Source organism: Dunckerocampus dactyliophorus, chromosome 6 (genome assembly GCF_027744805.1).
Source record: "Dunckerocampus dactyliophorus isolate RoL2022-P2 chromosome 6, RoL_Ddac_1.1, whole genome shotgun sequence".
In the NCBI taxonomy this organism is placed as follows: Eukaryota; Metazoa; Chordata; class Actinopteri; order Syngnathiformes; family Syngnathidae; genus Dunckerocampus; species Dunckerocampus dactyliophorus.
In genome coordinates, this window is record NC_072824.1 from 31,614,065 (window position 1) to 31,637,739 (window position 23,675).

Consider the following 23,675-nt stretch of genomic DNA (forward strand, 5'->3'; position numbering starts at 1 on the left):
CTTTCTGCTGGCGATATTTGAACCGTGTAGCGAGGTATGACTGTATGCCAAAATGTGGGGCCGCCAATGCCAAACCACGAATCGATGGGGCGAAAACTGTATGTTTTCATGCTTTGTGTTTTGTATTACATATTTTTATTTAAATTTGATGCATTTTATTTTTTTTATTATATAATTAATTTATTAAATTATTATATTTATTTATTTACCTGCCAGCAGTTTTCAGTTGAAAGGTTTCATTTTAAAAATCATTCAGTTTTGTGTTTTGCATTTTGTCCCAACTGTACCAAAATTACATACCGATCCGCGGTCATGGCGGACGCAAAAAGCTTCACTAACAGAAGAACAAAATGACAAGTAGTGGCTCAAACAGTACACAGGTGACCCTCGCGTGTTGTCAAAGTTAGCGGCGTAGCCCGTTTTGCTGATTTACAGTGGTGAACTTCTTTTTACACTAGCGCGACAATCGTAAAAGGCGAGATGCGGCAGGTGCATTTGGGTGAACATTACCTCCACATTCTGCCTTTCTCATGACAGATTGGGTGTTTTATTGTTTTGAGTATTTCATTTAATATTTCAATTGCACACTATTGGAAAGACTCGCCCTTTTCTACCCACAATGAAAAGGTAAGTTAGGTCACATTGTGTCGCCAGTTATTTCCGGTTTATGATTGCACGTGTGCAGAAAAGTGCGTTGCTGTTGGGCCCGTTGGCAACGCAAACATGCAAAGTGGATGGCTGGAATGTTTGAACATCTTTGAAACACTGGAAGTCGTCCGCTTCGTGCAATCCGCACGACTTGGCAAGTGCACTTAGCAAATGGACTTGCGCTTTTGTTTTGAAGAGTCAACATCCCTTTTTCACATTACGTCAAGTTGCACTTTGAGCGACAACCGTCGCCAAATATTAACCAAACTTTCAAGAGATAACGTCGGCTGCATGAATCTTCAAACAGCGACCAAACCTGTTGGAGCGGATCAACGGGATGCTAAGGAAAGTCCTGAGCTAAGCGTGTGTTTCTTATGAAATACACTAATGGGCTCGTGTTACAACCGTACACAAGCATGTGGGTGTATGAAAGGAATCTGTCGTGTTCACAGCGATACACTGAAGTGCTTTGAGTACACAGAGGTATCTCACAAGAGGAAATCATGTAAATGCAATGAATCTGTTCCAGACACGCAAAAATATTAACAAAAAATACATTTTATAGGGATCGATAATAAAGAAAACAATGCAAAATAATTATAAATGATGAATGTAAAGCAGGGGTGTCATAAGTGCGGCCCTGGGGCCGTTTGCGTTTTTGTTAGGGGAGAGGACGCCATCTTCATATACTGTGATGAGTTCTTCCTCAAATTCAATAGTGTTTCTCACCTTCTTTGCCAAAGAGTGCCGAAACTTGCAACATTCTGACCAGCCGCGCTCAAGAAAAACACGCACGGACGTGAGTCAGTAACGCGTAGGGTTGGTTGCTCGATTCTGCCAAATGATGCAATACAGCACAAGGCGAGCATTTTGCACAAAAATCGTCTTCAATAACTTTTGGTGGAAATTTTTGCGCACTAACCGAGGTGTGACTGTAGCGTGGATGCTTTCACGACTGAAAACATAAAAAAAAGGTACTGACCTGATATGAAAGCAGCCCGTGGGCCGACGTGTTTATAAATAACGTGTTTTCTACATTGCCCTCCTCGGATGGGAGGAAAATTAGTTTAAAAGATGTTTTCCCTCTGGGTGGGATCACCTGGAACAAAAAAGAAAAAGAGAGTGTCATTTCAAGGGACAAGAGGACCAGTACAGTATTTTGGTAATAAAGGGCACGTGGACACGTACTCTTCTGTGAAAGGAGGGTATGTAAAAGTGTCTGCTGGACGTAAACATGGACAGCAGTGTTACAGGGACTTCTGGGCTGGGGTTGTGTATATATATGCTCTCAGCTCTCGGCAGCCCCAGCGGCCTGCGAAGACAGGTGGAGCTTCACTTGAGCACAGATCAACAGGTTATGACAGATATACTGATTTCATAGGATTTTCTATTTTGATGCAAGAAAAAGGAATGAACCATCCAACTTGCACTGTTAGATTGTTCTTCAATGACTTAATGCCTGGTCAACAAAACCAAAACCAAAGACCTTTTGTGAGTTACAGTAGGTACAGAGACACTGAAGCTATAATTATAGCATTTACGGTGCATGCATCCTCCCTTCTAAAAAGCAGGAAATGTATTTGACTCACTGATTTCCGAATTCTAATGCTGCAGGCTGAAAATGCAATGGCCTCCCGTTCTCCAGATTATATAGAGTGGAGCTGTTGGAGAGAAGAACATGATGCATTACATTATGCCAAAACACAGTAAGACAACACTACATGTAAAAAAAAAAAAAACAGTAAAACGCTAGTCATTTTTTTAGTGTTGTGAACGATAAACCGATGCAACCGGAAATATGAGGTGAAAGAAAAAAGGGGAAAATGCAGTACTGTATCCGAATCCATGCAGCGTGGGAGAAAGTTAGATGGTGCGTTCAAGGACCTTCGAACAAAGTCGGCAACAACTTAAACATGCAAAAATGTGGGATTTCTAACTGTATAATATTTTTTAAATAAAAAAAAAAAGGCCCATATTTTCGAAATGTATATCCATTTATACAGCCAGAAGAGGCCTCATTGGTCCCCTTCCAATGAGCTCACCACTTATGGGAGGGGCCAAAGGGGTCGGGTACAGAGCGAGCTGGGTGGCAGCCAAAGGCGGGGACCTTGGCAGTCCGATGCTCGGCTACAGAAGCTATCTCTTGGGACGTGGAATATCACCTCTCTGGTAGGGAAGGAGCCTGAGCTGGTGCGCGAGGTTGACAAGTTGAATGTTCCCTCGCTCTATCGTAGTTCTTTAGTGCTTCTTTTCATTTTTTTATTACAGCGTATGAACGATGTTACAGGCCGAGCCTGGCCCTTTAAGAAGAATTGCACTGCGGGAAGTTGAGTGTCTATGCCTTTCCTCTCTCGTCTGTCTGCACCGCCCATTGTTTTCTGCGTCCTGATTGGCTGTAGACCATTGTCAATCAATCTCCTCCATGCCATCCTGCCATGTCTCCTTTGTCATCGCTAGCTTGCTTGCTTGCTTGCTAGCTTGTAAATTAATCTTTGGTTCATCTTTAGCAATATGTTTTAACAAGGATACAAAAACACTACAGTACAACGGAACGGCGCCAGGACGAAAAGGCGCGGTCACAGGAGTGAAATATGCGTGAGTGACTTAATTTCTTGTGTTGATCATTAAGGTTGATCGTTAAAATTCAAGCGAAGGTTTGAACTTTTTTGAGAGTGTTTAAACAAGAGAGAAATGTGAGAAAATGTTATTGTCTGTCTGAGAAAAGTGTTGAAAGTGTATGGTGAGGGCTTTTACAGCCTTAAAACATATATAAAAATTGTATTAAAAAAAGTTGGCTACTTCGTGGATTTCACTTATTGCGGGCTATTTTGGGAACATGTCCCCTGCGATATGAGAAAACACTGTATACATATTCAATTAAAAGCAGTGCCTTCTTGACTAATTAAGCAACAGCCTGGTTCTATTACAAGTACATGTAAAAGCCAGGACTTTCTCCACACACACACACGCACGCACGCACGCACGCACGCACGCTGACATTTGGGGAACGGCAAAAATAAATGACATGTAATGCTGGGAAGCCAGTGGCCACACTTCGTAGCGTCACCAGGATGTAATTTGTGAGAGGGTGCCTGATATCCAGTGCTAATGAGATGTGGGACGCGGCAGATGATCTGTGTGTGTGTGTGTGTGTGTGTGTGTGTGTGTGTGTGTGTGTGTGTGTGTGAGAAACTGGGCAGAACTGGGACCGTGTTTGCAGCTGCTGACCAGCAAAATCCAGAAGTACAGTATATAGAGTATTCACAGCTAGGCCGATACCAACTAGGGGTGTCCCCATCTGATGTGCAGGATCGCGATTGGCTGCCGATCCGCTGGATTTTGAAGATCGGGTAATATCGTCTTCCGCCACAAGATCTGGCTGATCCGGTTGCCGTTTAACTTTTGTATCTGCCACACGCCAGCAAAGCTGGTCGCCACTCCACTCCCGCCAACCGCAAGAAGAAGAAAACTCAACACCACATTGCAGACATGTCAGCGGTGTACCGTGGTGAAGTTAGTTTCGCTTTGGATGTTGGATATTCGCCTCCGTAGTTCCTCTGTTACGGAGCGTAAATGGAAGCTACTGGGTTTAGCTTAATTTAGCAGCTATATTTCTCAATTACTGGACAAATTGGGCCAATGATGCATTGGTTCAATAAATGTAAGGATTTTTGGTAAAACGGTAAAAAGGGAATTCTAAAAATTTTTAACTTTTAATTTAATTAAAAAAAAAAAACAATTCTAAAAAATTTTAATTTTGGGAAAATTAAATAAATATGAAATAAATCTTTAAAATCATATGTTGAAGTATGAGAATCTTCACTGAGCTAATGGAACATCTGCTCACGTATGAGCAACAACAGGCGTTTAAAGTCACTCTTTGACAGACAAAACTTTGCAATCTTGACAATCAGTTGACTTTTCTTGACGTCATCCGTGTGCCTCACTCTCCAGGACTAAATCGATTTATGCTCCAACTGGAACAGTAGCTACTGTGCTAGCACCATGGCTCGTTTTAAAAGTAGATTTGGATCACTATTACCTTGAAGCACTGTTACGTGGGACTACTACCATACTTCCGCCTGCCCAACGTCCATGAAAGTCTACAAACCAGTACGTTTCCGCCCGAATAACAGTGAAAACAGCGAGCGAGCCAGACCGAGAGCAAAACATGAAAACCGCCAATCGCTATCCAAAACTGGACGTCAGAAATTTTGAACATGTCCATGGTTTGGAAAGGCTAGTCCAGATAAGTCTGTAAATCAAGCAGAAAAGGGAATAAAATCAATACAGGCATGCTATGAAAACCGCCTGAAAAACCAGCGCAGTGCGACAGAGCCTCTTTAGAAAAAAAATAAAACAATTATTTCATTTTTTTGGCATTATTTCTCAATTGTAGGAGGAGCCAGGAGGCCCGCAAAAAACATTTTTAGGGCTGACTTAAATCAACTGCCGCGCAGCTGTTCACCATCGCCTATGTAAAGGTGACGGGAAGCCGCTGTGGTTGACACTCACGAACTGACGCTGCACATCGGACGGGGATTGTGTATCAACAGCACCAACTGACAGACGGCAGCAAGAAGCACGCGGCCGTGGACTGCGAAATCTCTGCTGCAAAGACACTTAAACACATTTTTCCTCATGACAGATGGACAAAGAGTGACCACTCATACGCTCGGCCGAGAAAACCATGGCAGGAAACAAAGCGTATCATAAAAGCCCTTTTCAGCCAACAGGTGGCCAAGAGTATTCCTCTCTTGTAGTATTTTGACAAGTTAGTCTGCACAAGAGATTTATGATCCGGTAATAATAATTACTACACTTGCACGCTTTTTGAGTGCCTCTGCTTTGCAAAATATGTTGACAGGTAAGTTTCTTCTTTTGCTATGCCACACCCATCCACAAAGTCAGGCTGACATGAGATCGGTAGTTTTTAAGCCATGCTGCTTACTAGCATATATGCGTAGATGCAAAGGACGAAGTAAATACCTCATGAATTAAACGCCGAGTACAGAGCATTTAGTAGTACAGTACAGCCAGCAGTGCCTGCTAACGCATAGCATGCCTGTACAGTATTAATGCAGCTGCACGGTTCCCTCACTGGCACTTCCTTAAACCCGACTGAGCAGTCCAAACATGGTTAGAAATGCACACAGGGAGTGGCTGCCCGAGTCTCCTTGTCAATGCACTTTTCTTGCTAAAATAGCTAAAAGAAGCCCAAGACAACGTCTCCAGACAAGCAGGCTGCTAGGACCAACCGCAAACACACCAGTCCAAGATCATCTATACGACAGGAGAGCGCTGCAGTTTTTCAAGGTTAGCGGCATAAAAGGTAGTCAAAGATCTTCTGTGACATGGAGCTGCGCTTTGTTGCTTTTAAGCTTCTGCTGTAAAAACACGAGTCAAAGATCCTCTATATGACATGTTCACTGCTTTTGTTAAGCGTCTACTGCACAAACTCAAGTCAAAGATCTTCTACAGGACAGGAGCACTGTGCTGCTTGTAATGGTCCACTGTAAAAATGTGAGGCAAACATCTTCTGACATGGTCACTCTGCTGATTTTAAAAGGACCTACTGTAAAAAAAAAAAAACAAAAAACGTGAGCCAAAGATCTTTTTTGACATGCTTTTGTTCAGCATTAAGAGGGAGGAAAGGGTGGAGCCGTGTGATGCGATATTGTCACTCCAAATGATAGACTCATTCTCCACGCCACTGTTGGGGAATGTCTCAAAAAGCAACTCCCAAGAACTGGAAAGAAGACTACTGGATTGTATGAACAAAATATGTACATAATACCGTCACCTGCACTTTTATGAATTGTATAAGGCTAACATAAATGCCATTGTATATTAATAAGTTATGTGTGCGTGAAAATTTGCTTCCGTTACAGTAGTACCTCGGTTATCGTCCGCCTCGGGTAGTGCGTTTTTTTTGGTTAACAGCCCAAATTTTTGCTAACATTTTGCCTTCGCTTGCGTTTGTCCGCTTTTTTAACGTCCAAAACACCGTCCGGTTTGTTTAGGAGAAATGAAATGCTAAAGACTTTTGTTGAGCATTGGATGGTTCCACAGAATATGGAACAATGAAGTACGGCAAAGAGTGAGCATGATGGACGGCATCAAGAAAAACAGAAGTACAAACTGTCATGCAGAGAAAGCTAGTGTGTGGCCAACCAAGACCGTTGCCATAGACAGAAAAGCGGAGGAAATTTGTGGATGCCTCGATGGAGACCCATGGGTGTTCAGTCAAGATGTTTCAGCCGCCATCTTGGATCATGCGCACAAGACGAAATCTTGCACATGATCCATAATGCATTGCAAATTGTGGTTGCAGCAGAATAATGTGTTTGTTATTTTATTAATTGGTTTTGTAAACTAGGTAAAAGTGATGTTCAATGTTCATTTGTCATTTGTAATTATTTTGGCATCATAGATTTACATTATTTTCAATGGGAAAATTTGCTTTTTTTAGAGTTTTGGTTTGAGTCGTTCCTTTGAGTCGATTCATGATGTTAACCAAGGCACCACTGTATATCGAAAGCAAAGTTGAACATACTTTTGTGTAGTCTGTGTGTACAGCTTATATAGCAGTATAGATTTACTACCTAATGAACACAAGTCAACACGCAGCCATTATTGTCGAAACATCTGGCAACACAAGCGACTAACAAGATAATGTTTCCTTGGCTACAAATCAGGCATGGCGAAGGCAGCATACACGAATGCTGATGACACTGCAGTTCATTGACTTTCTCTCTGTGCCCTGCGATTAAATGGTGACCAGTCCAGGGTGTACCCAGACTCTCGTCCGCAAACAGCTGGGATAGGCTCAAACATACCCGTGATCCTCGTGAGGATAAGCAGTATGGAAAATGGATGGATGGATGACATTGTGAAGCAAAAACTGAATTTTCTAACATGATAAGGAGGCCGGGTTGCACGGTGGCCTAGTGGTTAGCATGATGGCCATACAGTCAGGAGATCAGGAAGATCAGGATTTGAATCTCCGTTGGGCATCAGTGTGTGTGTGGGTTTACTCCGGTTTCCTCTCACATTCCAAAAACATGCATCGTAGGTTAATTGGAGACTAACTTGTCCATAGGTATGAATGTGAGTGGTTGTTTGTCTATATGTGCCCTGCCATTGGCTGGCAACCAGTCCAGGGTGTACCCTGCCTCTTGCCCGAAGTCAGCTGGGATAGGCCGCAACCCTAGTGAGAATAAGCGGCCTAGAAGATTGATGAGGAGGCCAAAGACGCCACTGAAGGAAGATGAAGGTGAAAGTGATGGAGTGGACAAGTACTGTACGTCTCCTCCACAACTGAGCACCTGTGGGGTATCCTCAAGCGGTAAGAAGGATGTGATGTCCAGTAATGTCATCATGGAGAAGTGGAAGAGGATCCCAGTGACAACTCTGCAACTCTGCTCAATTCCATGCCCAAGAGGATTAAGGCAGTGCTAGATAACAATGGCGCTAACAATAAATATTCTCTCCAACGACACAATTTGGAAATGTTCACTGCGAGGTGGACTGACTTGTGTTGCCAGATATTTACACAATTTTGATTTCCTTGTTGAACCACTGCTCCCCCTGCACAGGCACCACTCGTGCAGCCCAGGACCGTGAGGCTACCATCAACATGGCACAATTATCGTTACTCACTTGTGCTGCCAGATTTTATTTTTACACAACAGCTCAACATCACAATAAACAATCTTACTGTCCACATTATTTTCAGACTATTTTTTTCATGAATATATGGCATAATAATGTGAGTACACCACATCAAACGCAATAAGCTTGAATTTCTCAAAAGCATTTAACATTGTAATTAGCATGCCAAGAGCTTTTAAACAAACAAACTAAATAAAGGACAAAAACACCCCAATGAAAATAAGTCTTTTAGCAGAAGTTACACCTAAATATCAAAAATTGATTCAAAAATCAATCACAATATTTCTGATTTTGAATCAGTCAATTTCATCATTGTCGAAATATTGACAAAAAAAACATAGAAATACAGCGGAAGTACTCTGAAGCTCATTGTGTGTCAATGATTCACTTTTAGCAACATTGTGTGTGGAATACACGGTTTACGTTTTGCCCGTTTGCCCGATATGTGCAAAATAACCACAAAAGTGCAAATCTGGAAGCGACACCGGGCTTCACCGTCTGTTCGCTCCGCCATCTTGCGTCAGTGTAGATCTTCTGCCAAGCACACACGTCCTTTCCAATTCTTTATTAACACAAATGAGGCTGAATTTGTATCAAAATAGAATATTTAGAATCAAACAAAGATTTTTTGTGTAAAAATGTGTGCTCAGCAGCAGCCGTCCATGTTGTCAGAATGGTACACTCTTGATCACATGACATTTTCATGATTTGACTGCAGGACTGATAGTGGAATCATCGAATAGTCGACTATTTTAAAACACCCCTGCGTGTGAAGAAAGTGGTCCCTAAAATGTCATACAATTTAGTTTTCCTGGGTTCTTCCTACTAGGGGAGGTAGAGTGGAGAAGTATTTACTCTCCTTTCAGCACATGAGCGAGCATACCGCCATGCTGCAGTCCAAGGGTTCTGTCCACAGCCCCGGTACAAAAATAACACGTTATGTTTGGCGCAATTTGATCCCCTCTGGATCCAACTCAAATAACGGCAATGTTTGCAGTGACCTCGACCGCACTACTGAGGAGAGGGTTGGGATCAGAGAAGAGCTGGGGGGTCAGCTGGTCCTCCACACATGTGAGGCAACAAGTTGCAGAGCGCTAACTGACACCACGCGCCAGACCATTAGCAGCCTCGCTGCTGCCGCGGCTGCAGCAAGGCGTAAACGCGCGCCGCGCAAATCTTTGTTTTAAATTAACCGGTCCTCGTCAGGCTGTCAGATGACAACATGGGAAGTTTCATTCATGACCGAAACTGTGGCGCTAAACAACCAGGGAAAACATGTTCTGTAACGCGCATGTCCCCATTTGAACACATGCACTGCGCGCCAAACACTGTTATTTCCGGTGTATAAGCAGACCCTTTGAACCCTGAGGCGATAAACTCGCAGGGCCCTTTGATTTCCACGTTAACAGAATCACAGAACTGGCCAATAAAAATGGAATTTACTGTTAAACGCGGAATCTGGCAGAAATTGACATACTGTGAATGAAATGTCATCGTGAGGAGAAAGAATGTTTGTGTGGGGAAGTATTTCCCCGCCGGACCGCTCAATCATGGCTGAATCTCATCACAAACACTAAACCGTCCCCTCCCAAACTAAACATGTCGAAACAGCGACCTAAAACACCAGCAAAAGTTGGCGAAAACTCCTCTTACGGAGCGTGAATGGAAGCTAGCGAGGTTAGCTTACTTTAGCAGATCATGCTAGTGTGTGTCTGTGTGTGCGTGCGACTCAGGCTGGATGAGTGTATTTTCTCCATGTTTGTAAGTCTTGTATGCATATTATATATTAGCTATTTAAGTGGAATGCGCACATTAGTTATTTCATTGTCATATTTGGAGGTATATGAAATCGCCATGTAAAATCGCTAATGCTAATACCTAGCGCATACATGAGATTCCCATGTAACTTTGCATCGAGCTAGTGCGTTTGTTGAAATGTATCTCATTCATTTTAATTGGTTTATTTCACAGGGACAGGGTACATAAAATAGCATTGCTGCAAATGCACCAGAATTAGCCAAAAGGCTATTTTTCCATCTGTTGTCCCTGGACATAAGTTAAAAATTGTCTCCCTAAAACAACAGTGAAAGGACTATAAAAAGAACAATGCCAATACAAATATACATACAATGCAAATATACATACACCCAAAACACAAACACCCAGTGCAGACATTGGATGAAATGACCAACAAATTTACAAAAAAAAAAACACTTAAAACACCCAAAATACTTAAACATAAATGACGTCGACGGAGACAAAAATGACAGCACAGTTGGGAGTGATTACATGATGTGTTATGAACCAGATTTTAGGATATTCCAGGATATTAGGATATTCCACTGCGGTGTAGCTGTGGCTGAAAAGGCACTCCGACTAAAAGCGCTTTTCTGTAGAGGAACAATACAGACTGTAAATAAAACAACGGAAATACGTTACCAACCATACCAGCTGGATCAACGTGCGTCGACTTTGTAAAGCTTGTGAGCAAACAGTAGACAAGGAGCGCTGTGGCAGCCATTTTGTTGTGATTTCGTATAGTCATAACTGACATGCTTTATTGCGTGAACGTTCAGTTGTACAGTGCTTCACCGTAAACGCTCTGGAATAGACCTCACCGGAATTCTGGAACCATAAACACTCGTCAAAAGGTTTTAAACTAGAACTCGCGGGTATGTTGGCTGTCTCTCCCAGGGCGGGATTTGGCCCACGGGTGGCCAGTATCGTGTTGACTAGCACTGCCTTAAACATTTGGCAATACAACATACTGTACACTACTGGTTTCTAGTGCTGCACGTGTCTGATAATGTTTATGGTATGTTTTTACTAAATACTTTGCAGTAAAACTCTTTTTAGGATGTGGGAGGTACAGGATTGTCACCAGAGAGCGACAAACTGGACTGGAAACGGTGTAAATGTGACGACTTCAGTATCCGTTGCCGGTTTAGCTCTGAGCGTGACGGCAGCCCATCAATGTGGCTGATAACCCGGGCACGAGAGCCCTTACACTACCCGGGGCTCTGGGGTTCTGCCAGGTCAACAAGCCTTGCAAAGCCTCCTTGGCTTCTCACCTTCCGAGATAAAAATACAAGAGCTCCCACGAGGCTGAGCAGGTTTGAATGAAATGAAAGTCTACTCGTTTGCTCACGAGTGCTCGTTAAGGGCGTGAATATCCCAGGTGGGGTGGTGTGTTTCGTTCTAGATACACCGTAACCTGTGTATCTAGATTCCAATCAAATGGTCTATCACACAGATTTACATCCTTAATTGTAGTGCGGCTGCGCATGTGCTACCCGGGCTGTACGAGTTAATGCAAACATGCCTGTTCTGAGTGAAGTAAGGACGGGAGGCATGTTTATTTTTGCTCCATCTTGTCTTAACCTTCAACGGACACACAACATGCTTCTGGCCTTTAAAATAAGGCCCTGTTCGACACATGCTGTCTAGTAATGCAAACGAAATAAGGGTGTTTCTTCCATTAATAATGCAATGGTAAATGCATGGGTGACTACGTCTGCATGGGCGTTAGCATAGATGTGCAAATCCTCAACAAACTATGTGTGTGCAGACAGAGCCTGGCGTCCCATTAAAAAAATTAGACAAGCTACGTCCCTTTCTGAAGTACCGAGCAAAATTGGCCAATGATGTATTGCATCGACACATGTAAAGACTTTTGGGGTTAATTAACGGACATTTTATTTACTGTCATAAAAGTACACAATCTATGCTGGTAAAGTAAGTGTAAAAGGTAAAAAAAAAAAAAAACAGCATTCATCGGGCCCTACACGTTCCAATATGCAACCGGAGGTGTGGACTCCAGTCACAATTTTGACGACTTTGGGCTTGACTTGACAATATCATCAAAGACTGTCACTGACTCGGGACCTGACTGACTTTAGTCTGATGTGTCGAGTAAAACGTGTCCCCATTCAAAATATTCAACTAACGTGGTTTTGTTCGAGACTGGGTGGGCTCGTGCTTGTGATGAGATTGCGTTATGACTGAGCGGTCCGCCGGGGAAATACGTCCCCCCACAAAAACTTTCCTTCTCCTTGCGATGACAGCATTTCATCCAAAATGTATCAATTTGCACGAGATTACTTTTTATTGGTCAATTCAGTTAAAGTGAAACTCATTGGGCGCCAAATCTGTGAGTAAATCCCAACAATGCCACGTGGGATACATTGTGATGCTCAAGCTGTTGATCTATTCATGAAAGTGTGTTTTCTTTGCAGGAGTTAAAAAAAAAAAAAAAAGGCAGCTGGGAAAGACAGACCTCGCCTCCGTTTTCTTTCAAGGAGTTCTAAAATTAGTCTGGAATTCGGTTCTGTGCCTCCCTCTTACCCACGGCCCCAAACTCTCATCACTACAGCCCCCCCCCTTCCTCCTGACCCAGCCAGCCACCAATATAAACAATGCTGCATGAATCCAGGGGAAGACGTCTAAAGGCCTCTTCACAAAGGCCAATTACACCAAACCACACGTCAGTGGTTTCATTTGACATGTCAGCCCTTTCCGGGCGGCACATTCAATATGTCCGTCGACAGCAGCGCCTTACGAGGGTTCAAATGACAACATGTTTGTCTGCAGAGTGGCATTCTTGAGCGGTGCACAGGTAGGCTGCATTGTTACCACGGAGACGTTTACACCAAAAATGAAACACTGGAGAGGTGCTGCCTGGGCTGCTGTTCACAGTGACATGACTTGCCGGAAAGTTTTCAATGGAAATCAGATGGAGGACATTTCGTCAGCTTCTGTGGGCCGAGGTTTGAGCTAGCAGGGCCAGGCGGTTTGAAAACTGACGCTCCATTTTGGCGGTCGCCGCCCGTGACAAATGTGTGACGATCGACAGTGCCTGTGGTCAACAGCAAAGCCCGGCAGGGTAAATAACAACAAATGTACCTTTCTTCCAGCGGAAGACCGTCTTTTCTGGGCCCCTTGTCCAACTGCAAGGAAGAGAAATGTCAATACAAGCTGCAAACGTGACCGAGCAAAAATATCACGGTATTATAATTACAGCTCTAAAATGTATTACTTTGAAATAAAGGAAAAAAAGTCAAATCAAAAGAGTCATTTTTAAACCACATAATATAACACAATGACAGTGGAACATAAGTAACAAAAAATAACCGAATTCCTTCCAAATAAATAAAGTGCAGTTCCCACTGCAGTCTGCTGTGGCTAATCCTGCAACTCAAGTCAACACACAAGAGGTATTTTTTTAATAATAAAAAAAAAAGCAAAATGTAAATAAATGTACCCCAGAAGGTCACAAAATAAATATTTTTCAACTCGTAATCTTCCTTTATTATTTCATCGCGGCAGGTCTTCCATTTCCGGGTCATGTGATTGTTGTTAGCAACTGAGACGTTGTTAACTGGTTGTTGCTTGTGGTTCAGCGGAGAGTAAACGCTCTATGCTGCTTATCCTCCGCTCCTGTCTCCTTCTCAATCACATCTCCACATTTGGCAACCCCTCCACGTGATCAATAGGTCGACCCACAACGGCACAGCCGTACCGGTTTGTGCCATCAATGCCCAACGGATGGCAACACAGCACACGCCGGTGGTTTCAACACGCAGAAGCCCGGTTCCGATTGCAATGAATAACACAGGACGTGACAATGTATTTCCAGGTAGCGGCCGCGCTGGACCGGACCTCCCCTTTCTCTCATATCGTAGAGGTGGTATGACGCACAATAAAAATGTAGCGGTTTTGAAACAGTGACTTTTTCATACGGTGGTATACCTGGAAACCTGTAAGCGATCCAAGCCTTCATGCAACGTGCATTTTAGGTTTGAGCAAGCGGTGTGTGCAAAATAGCTGTCAATTTCAACACGACCCTGCAAACACTTTGGCTAACGTAACCCAAGATAACGCACGACGGATGACATTCTTCCTGATTAGATTCCACTATTCAGGAAGAACGTACTGATAGCAGTTATACTTCAACAATCACCTGTATCGCACATGAAGCAACACGGAAGGACAAAAAGAATGGGAAGTGTTAAAAACCCGGGGGACTCTGCATTCTATTAACAAGTCTTTAAAAAGTGTCGGCCTCTGGTGGAGGTCTGCGCTCTCCGAGTGCTTCTCCAGTTTTATGCTGTATGCTTTAACGCAAAGCTGAGATGCAGGCAGTTTGTTTTTTTCTTTTAAACATTACAAAATGTCTCGGCTTATATACATGGGCTGGTGCAGAAATGTTCAAGTTCTGAAGCATTCTTTGATCCTGCAAACACTTTGGAAACCCTGAGTTAATACACGCACAAAGCTTCACTTCCGTTTCCGAGTCATGTGACTGTCGTAAAAATTGTTGCTTGTTGATCAGTGGGAGCCAACGGTTTGCACCGCTCACCCGCCACCCCCCCGTCTCCTTCTGAATCACATCGCCACATTTAGTAATCGCCGACTGTTTTGAAGGAATCTTCCACGCGAGTGCAATGTTGTCAGTAAATAATGCTATACGGGGTTCCCAAAATAGCCCACAATAAGTGAAATACGCGAAGTGGCCAACTTTATTTTTTTACAATGATTATATGTTTTAAGGCTGTAAAAGCCCTCACCATACACTTTATACACTTTTCTCAGACAGGCATTAGCATTTTCTCACATTTCTCTCTTGTTTAAAACACTCTCAAAGTTCAAATTTCGTTTGAATTTTAATGATCAACCTACTAGGTTGGACACAGGGAATTAAGTGACTCGCACTCGTGCATATTCGTCCTGGCGCTGTTCGGCTGTAGTGTTTTTGTATCCTTGTTAAGACATATTGCTCCTGCCGTCGTATTTTACTCCTCCTCCATGAATCAAAGACTCATTTACAGTATTCCGTAATGGTGCCCTGCAGCCACAGAACTTCTGCCTTCCTTCAGCACGTTTCGGCAACATTGTGGGTTTTGTCGTTGTGTTTCTTCTTTTGTTTATAGTACTGGCAGTTAGCTAGTTTGCTAACAACAACCACAACAAGAAACAGCACGAAGCACAGAACTACAACACTCAACTTCCCGCAATGCATTTCTTCTTAAAAGGGCCAGACTCTGGGGGGAAAAAAAACAAAAATTGCTGGCTGAAACGTGTCGTGCACATACCGTGTTTACGCCACAACCTATTAAACGATGGCATTTACGATTTATTAGGTTATGATATTCACGTCAACAATGTATGTCATGTGCTCATACATTAGTTCCACAGCCAGGTGATATCCACCCTAACTCCACGCGCTACGGGATGCAGAGCCCTACAAAGGCACACGTCTCGCCGCACGGTGCTAGTGAGGCAGCTAACGTCTGTGCTGCTGCAGCTACTTCGTGACGGTTAATTTGTCCGACTGCGACGGCCCAGGTCCGACTGCGAGGAATAACACAGGACGCGACAAAGTCTTTTTACACAGTGGCCGCGTGGACCTCCACTTTCTCTCATACCGCAGGAACCGTATGATGGAAAATTTCAGTATTTTTCAAACCATGGAATACCATGGTGCCTAAATGTCTAATTTACCAACAAAAACTAAATAGTCACACAACTGTAATGTGAATGCACATGTTCAACGTGAAAGGCTCAGTTTAACTCCAGAGTGTCAACGCAAACAGCCTAGAGGTGAAGCCATGACCCCCCCCTTTCAGGTAACATGACAGTCAGCTGTTTGTTAACGCCCTTTCCTGCGCTCTCTCTTACGTAATCACACACACGAGCATATTTAATATCACTTTGCAGTTCTTACACACAAAACAGCAATGCGGGAAACACTGGCAAGGACACATTAGGTATACCCTGACAAGCTAAAAGGGAGAGCATGCAAATACATTATATACGCAATTAAATAACATAATAGTCATGTTCTGTGCAAATGCAATAATGTAATTAAAATTAATTATGGCTGTAATGTTATGTACGGCATGCATAACTAAATACGTACAGTTGGTTACCTTATCTTTCACACACAAAGAGTTGAACTATGAGCAAGTATGACCCAATACAGTCCTACCTCACTGCAAACGACAACCACAGTAACGCACGTTATTAAATGCACACAGTCTGGCGCAGCGTTGCGGGCTGGCCATGTGCCCACCACTTTGGGCCCCTGCTTGTGTGTACAATGGAAGATGTGAGGCAGCCGCATGGTAGCCGGTGGTCATCAGCACTCATTGCATCGCGCAGATTCGACATCCGATAGCTTTGCAACCGCATAATATGCACGAGAAGTGAAAATTTGTTCAAATTGTCAATGGAGTCCGGAGACAAAGAGTAGTGGCGGGGTAAGACGTGGACGTGCCAAGTGAAGCCAAACAATGCATGAAACACGTGCTCTTCAAGGAGGCTTTGGTATATAAAATATATACGTCAAGGACGGTAAACAATCATTTCTTTACCTGAAGTGGGACTAATGTGTCTGCATCCTCTGGCTGCCAGACTTCGACCACGCTGGTGGACATTTGACTCAGAGCTATGAATGACACAACACACATGTAAAGATACATTGTTTAAAAACAGTAACTGCATATATTTAGCAGTTCTAAAATGTGTCTAAAATAATCAGGTTGCTCCCATGTAATTACAAAAGGGCGAATAAACAGAGCAGCGTTGAAATGCCTTGGCATCGTTTGACAAAAGGCTGTTCGCCTGCTGCTAGCTTGCACGGCTAGCAGAAAGGAGCTAGCTCGGCGGCTAACAAACTTGTTTACGAAGAGAGCCTCATTCCAGCCGCTAAAGCACATTACCAACATTACGACCGTAATCGTAAAGCACATTACGACCGTGGCGCACAAACGAGCGTTTACACACGGCGACCGTGCGAGTAAAAAGGTAACTGAAAGGCCACTGGGAAGTCGTGTTAGCATGGACTAGTCGACATTAGCATGTTTTCATGAAAATGGCCTTAAAAAAAACAAAAAACACCAAGCAGTGAGAGGCTACTTGTAGATAAATCCCAACGCACCCAGACTTGTCTTGCGCGTGTTTAGTGTACTTTTTCACCCCATTAAAAGCATGCATTGGTGGGGGTGTGCTGTCAAATAAATAAACCTAACTTGACAATAGTGCGCACTGTTCCAAAGCTGACTTTTAACAAGAAGAACAAACCTTGTCTCTGGGCTCCCCCGTGCTGGACGCAGGGTAGTAATAACTGCAGTATTCCTAACAGTGCGTTGATCCACGTCTTCCTGTGACAGTAGCTCCCTTGCTGGAAGTCCTGCGGCCCCGCCATGCTCTTGCCTCGCCTTGTGTTTCGCCACAGCCACCGCCGCCGCCTCGGTGCTTCTTTCTCTCGGCAAGTGGCCACAGCGGCAACAGAAGCCGCTCGGAGGAGGAAGAAGAAGAAGAAGAAGGCACCTCCTCTGACGCACGGCCCCTCCCTCCTCTGCCTCTCAGCGTTGCCAACTCCTCAGTAAGGAAAGTAGCTATTGGCTGTCTTTAAAGTCGCTATTGTCTAATTTGCATAACTGAACAACGTCTTCTCCAATTTCGGATCAACATTTACCATAAAAGCGACTATTGTAGCCTGTAGTCGTAGCCTGTGAACCCGCATGTCTCGGCAGAGAATTGCACATCACGCCCTCAACCCCCCCGACAGATGCTACAGTATAAGAGATACATGCGCTCACGTCGGAGTCTCCAAATGTAACAGGCCCGCCAACCTTCAAAACATTTTATGGGTACTAATGTCATTTTAGTAGCATAGAGTTGGCATATTCAAGAAAAATTAGGTTTGTTTTGTTTAAAGTGGTGCTGAGAAACAAATAAAGCAAAATAAAGTTGTCATTTTCGGAAAATTGTGCTGGGGAAAAAGCGACAGTATGTGAATAAAGTCATGATATTACAAAGAGAAAATTTACAAGGATCATTTAAGAAGAAACTTGAAATATTTTCTTTAAAAATAAGCAAAAATGGAAAAATCAACAGAAATTTTACAAGAATAAAGTCAAAATATTAAGAAAAAAATCGTAAACCAACAAGAAAAGGTCCTAATTTATATGAAAAACACTAATATGAGGCAAGGGCACAACATTAAGAGGAAAAATAATGTCACCTTAGTAATATTAAAAATATATATGTTTTAAAAGTCGTAATATGATGAGAAAAAAAAGTGTTGGTTTTTTTTAGTCACTAGACCAGGTACGTCCATTTTTGTTTTATTGGCCCGTTGCACATTCCAAAAATATAATTTAACAAGAAAACAAAAAAAAGAAAAAAATGGAAAAATCAGCAGCAATTTTAGAAGAATAAAATCAAAATATATAAAAATGCAATCTAACGATAAGTCATTATTTTAAGAGAACACCATAGTATGATGAGAAAAGCAATTTTTGTAGCATAAAGTTGAAATATGAAATAAAAAATACATTATTTTTTTTATATTGTGAAACACAAAGTTATTATTAATTATTGGAAAATCCGGTTGTGGAAAAAGTTACGTTATGAGAATAAAGTCTAAATATTATGGAAATTAAGTTATAATTTCTCGGGAAACATTTAAAAAAAAAAAAGAAAGTTGAAATAGTTGGAAAAAAAAACAAACAACAAAAAAACCCAGCAGAAATGGAAAAAACTCAGCTGTAATTTTTCCAGAATAATGTCCAAGTATTATGCGAACAAAAATGTATTCTAACAAGAATAAAAATTGCAATTTTGCAAAGAATAAACTTGGAATATTATTATTATTATTTTAATTGCACAGAGTTGAAATGTTGAAAATAAACATTTTTTCCGAAGTCAGACGAGAAGCAAATATAACAAAATAAAGTTGTCATTCTTGGAAAATTAGGTTGGGCGGGGGGGAACACAATTTAGCATCCGGGCCCATCATTGCAAGCCTACAATTATTGCATGATTTGGGCTGAAACCAGCTTTTAAAAATGCATGTACATTGTGGATAATCACGCAGCCGCAAGTCGGCATTTGCGACCCCGCAAATTCGGGATTTTTGGTCAAACTATTTTTTTATTTTTTCCCCAAAAATCTGTTGCTTTGTTTCTTTCGCAGAAAACCCATCTGATTCACCACCGACACCTGGGATTATGCGTCGTGTTGCCATGCTCTTCGAGGACATCTTCATGTTTTTACAGGTCTCTGGTGCCTTCGAGGACCGACAAATAAAGTGTGACATCTCAACGTTTGGCGAAAAACACGTTATCAACCAAGCATACATACATAGACGTGTAAAAATTGTGACTTGAGGTGAATGAGATGTGTTTTCTGCACAAAAAAGGTTGTATTTTCAGAGAAAAAAAAATCATAAGAAAATTGTTTGAACAAAAATATTTGTTAATTCGCAATGTCGCAAATGCCGAACCCACTGTACAGTAAAGTAATCCCTCGCCACTTCGCACTTTCAATTTTGCAGCTTCACTGGATCACAATTTTTTTTTTTTATATGAATAAATCATGCGGTTTCGTGGTTGAATACGGCCTATTATTAGCCAAAAAATATGCAAATTTCACAGACTTGCATAAATGAAGCATTTTCAAGCATAAAAATGGCTAAATGAAGTAAAAAACAAATCTAAGGCATTCAGAAGATGCATTCAAGGTGCGATGGTATGTAGTATTCTACACTAGTCACTAGGCGTCAGTAATGTTACTGTAATGTTGGGCGAGACACACAAGCACCAGACCTGATCGCTGAAACAACAGGCTTTTATTGCAGCTTTGAATGATCTCACAACAGGCACAATAACCCCTAACCCGGGCTATACTGTTGCCACCGTAACCCACGCCAAGCTAAAATTCAACACTGAACCCCCAACCTCACTTCCTGTCCACGCCACATGAACACATTTACAGCAACACCTACAAGCACAAGACTTATTGATGTCTTAAATGGCTTATTTTCTTTTATTATGTCTACTATACTGGGCAATATGAGTGTAAAGGTGCCTATAGGGGTGTTAGTTCATATCTAGAGGGCTCTAATAATGGAAATTCAATTAGCACCGCCGGGTCTGGAGCCAATTAACCGCCATAAATGAGGGATTATTGTACTTTATATCCAAGTTGACTTTGTATAGTGTTGTCCTTTGACGAGACACACAATGAAAAAAATGCCTGCTCACTCACTCAGGGAGGGAGGATTACTTTATGGAGTCAGCAGATTGAGAGTGAAGACAGGTCGGGCAGGTACGCACATGAACGTACACTCGCGTTACACCGGGTGGGTGTGTCAAACAAACTTGCACTCAGGCATTTATCGACATGTTTCTCCTATTACGCCACTTTTTCGACGAACAAACACGGCTGCTGTGTGGCGGCAAACTGGTTTTAAAGCATCATTTTGACAGACAGCGTGTGTTAGCGTAACCTCTGAACAACAGTTGCCTTCCTAAAGAGCCGCAATCGTGGAAAACAAAGTGGAAACACACAAAGCGGAACGTTAAAAGGCCACAAAAAGCACCTCGAGATTGAAATGGACAAAGCCAGACATGCTGGTCTTGACAGGTGTTCAGTGGGTAAACACACAAGCGCTCTGTTCTGCATCTCATTTCACACAAAATGAAAAATCAAGCTTGTAGTCGTCAACAGTGCTTGCTGGTAGCATACTCTGGTCCAGACCGAAAAACACAAAAACAAACAAAAAAAAACCTTGGTGCGCACTTTGGTGCCGTTGGCTTGGTGTTCCCTCAAAATGGGGCTTGCTAGATTGAATATGCTGCTATACTTACCACTTTAGATTCCACAAAAAGCTTGTATAGAATACTTTTAAAGAGTTCTCCCACACACCAAGGGAGAGAGAGCAGAGAGACATCCAACGCTTTGTCTCTTAAATATATTTGTCATTTCTGCATGCTTTTGCTGTCATTTTCAGCTCAAGCGAACAGAGCCGCACCAGAGTTCACTCATCGCTGCAACCGTACTATCACAGCAAACGCACCGCTCTTCGTTTTAACCCAGGGGTGTCCAAAGTACGGCCCCCTGCGGCCCAGTCCAAATATATAATTTAACAAGAAAACTAAAAACAGCCAAAATGGAAATAATCAGCAGTCATTTTACAAGAATAAAGTCAAAAATATTAAGAGAGAAAAAATTGCAATCTAAGGAGAAAAAGTCATAATTTCTTACCGTAACGTTGTAACATTATGAGGAAGAATAATGTCACCTTAGTAGCATGGAGTTCAAATATTAAAGGAAAAAAGACATGTTTTTTTAAGTCGTAATATGAGAAACTAAACAAAAGTTTACATTTTAGGAAAATCTGGTTGCGGTTAGGTCATGAAAATAAAGTGAAAGTATTTTGGGAATAAAGTCACTAGGAAAATTTACAAGAAGAAAATTTAAATAGTTGGGGAGAAAAAAGAACAAATGGAAAAAAAACAGCTCAAATTTTACAAGAAAAAAAAGAAAGTCACTATGAAAAGGGAGTTTACAAAGATTATTTATAAGAAAGTTGAAATATTCTGAAAATTTTCTAAAAAAAAACCAGCAAAAATGAAAAAATCAGCAGTGATTTTATAAGAATAAAGTCAAAAAATTAAGAGAAAAAAATTGTAATCTAACAAGAAAAAGTCCAAATTTAATCAGAATAATGTTGTAATATGAGGACAACTAATGTCATTTTAGTAGCACAGAGTTGACTTATTAAAGAAAAAATATGTTTGTTTTTTTTTTAAGTTGTAATATGATGAGAAACAAACAAAGCAAAATAAATTCGTCATTTTTGGAAAATAAGGCTGCGGAAAAAGTTAGACTATTATGAGAATGAAGTCATATGACAAAAAGAACATTTACAAGGATTATTTAAGAAGAACGTTGAAATATTTGGGGGAAAAAAACCTTCTAAAATGGAAAAATCAGCAAAATTTTATAATAAAAGTAAAAAAAAAAAAAAAGACAAAAAGACCAAAAAATAAGTAATATGTAATTTATAACAATTATTGTAATAATAATAATAATAATAATTTTAATATGAAGACAACTAATGTAGAATAAAGTCAAAATATTATGGGAATAAAGTCATTATACTACGAAAATGGAGTTTAAAAAAAGATTATTGAAGAAAAAAGTTGAAATGTTTGGAAAATAAAAATTTAAAAAGCACCAAAAATGGGGAAAAAGAAGGACTGGAGTTGATCGTAACAATAGGCTTTTTCACCTTTGACAAAGCTGAGGTGCAGTTTTTTTCTTGAAATATATACTGTGTATATAACTTCTTAGCATATCCTACAAAATATCAAACTGGCCCTTGCATCCTTTCATTTTTCAGAATGTGGCCCTTGCTGGAAAAAGTTTGGACACCCCTGTTTTGAACCACAGTGTGAAAAACCACATGCTTTTTTATTATGTATACATTTCCAGCACGTGTTTGTTTAACAAAACTGCAAACGAAATAGACTAGTGTGGCATCTGGAGCACAACACGAGTTGAAACCTTCAACAACAAAAAAACCCCACTGTGGACCACACCGATGTCTATTCCGCTCCATCATCAACGTGGAGAACTCTGTTTCGTAGGCCAACAGGTGTGCAAAAGTGCTTTTCACCGCACAACCACTAATGGACAATCTGCAACGTCTCGGGTTGCAGCAAAGTCGAATAACCGGCCGATGAAATCCATCTGGCACCAAACTCAGTTGACATTTCCAGGAAATGAACAGAAAAAAGCAAAAAGGTTGAACGTCAGTCTATGTAGTCAAAGTCCTCAGGGATCCCGAATGCTTTATCGATGCGGCCGTCGTCAAACGCAAACCTTTTCTTCGTCCATGACTTTATAGCGAAAACATTGTCTGGAAAGACAAATGAACATGTTTGCCACTGCAGACGTATGGGGTGTGGCTGCAACAGCCATTTTAGTCCAGGAACGAAACAACCACAGACCAGTTTGAGAAAGACCGACAGCAACCGATCCTTTTTTTTTTTTTTGTCGCATTGTTGTGTTAAAAACGGCAAAATTAAAAACACAGAATTATTGGTGTGCATTCCACGATTTTCAATGACTCTTTGATGAAATATGATTTGATATATTACCTTAAATGATGACAATATACCTGTACTGTATAACCCACTTCTCTTTTGTTCTATCACATGCTTCCCATGCCTTATAATGAGGCTCGACATTACCAAATACCGTAAATTCCGATGTATAAGCCGCACACGCGAAATTTAGAGGAAAAAACAAATTTGTTCTTATGTAAGGCGCACGTGTCCACATCACAAAATATTGTGATGCGCACACGAGTCCGTGAGCTATGAATAAACTCACGTTGAGCTTGCCAAAGCCGTTGGAAATTGCAGGAGGTCTTCACTCAATATATTTTATCCAAGCATAAAAATGACTAAATGAGGTAAAATACAAATACAAGGCATTCCGAAGACGCATTCAACGATATCGTGATGACATGTAGTATTCTACACTGGTCACTAGAT

The 23,675-nt window shown here is 41.6% G+C and overlaps 1 protein-coding gene across 7 annotated transcripts in view; it reads right to left on the reverse strand.

Annotated features, from left to right (window-relative positions):
* LOC129182293 (meiotic nuclear division protein 1 homolog) overlaps positions 1-23,675 on the reverse strand; it is a 53,658-nt gene that overhangs the window by 21,602 nt on the left and 8,381 nt on the right. For 3 of the 7 annotated variants that reach the window (XM_054778220.1, XM_054778218.1, XM_054778216.1), the window contains exons 1-6: positions 17,404-17,803; positions 16,695-16,768; positions 13,225-13,268; positions 2,238-2,309; positions 1,837-1,960; positions 1,631-1,747 (exon numbers count right to left, since the gene is read on the reverse strand). In XM_054778220.1, the coding sequence (XP_054634195.1) occupies positions 1,631-1,747; positions 1,837-1,960; positions 2,238-2,309; positions 13,225-13,268; positions 16,695-16,768; positions 17,404-17,527 (555 nt within the window). In that variant the 5' untranslated portion in view covers positions 17,528-17,803. Of the gene's footprint in view, positions 1-1,630; positions 1,748-1,836; positions 1,961-2,237; positions 2,310-13,224; positions 13,269-16,694; positions 16,769-17,403; positions 17,805-18,695; positions 23,036-23,675 lie in introns of those variants that run through there. The other 4 variants (XM_054778217.1, XM_054778223.1, XM_054778222.1 and 1 more) reach the window with 4 other exon arrangements.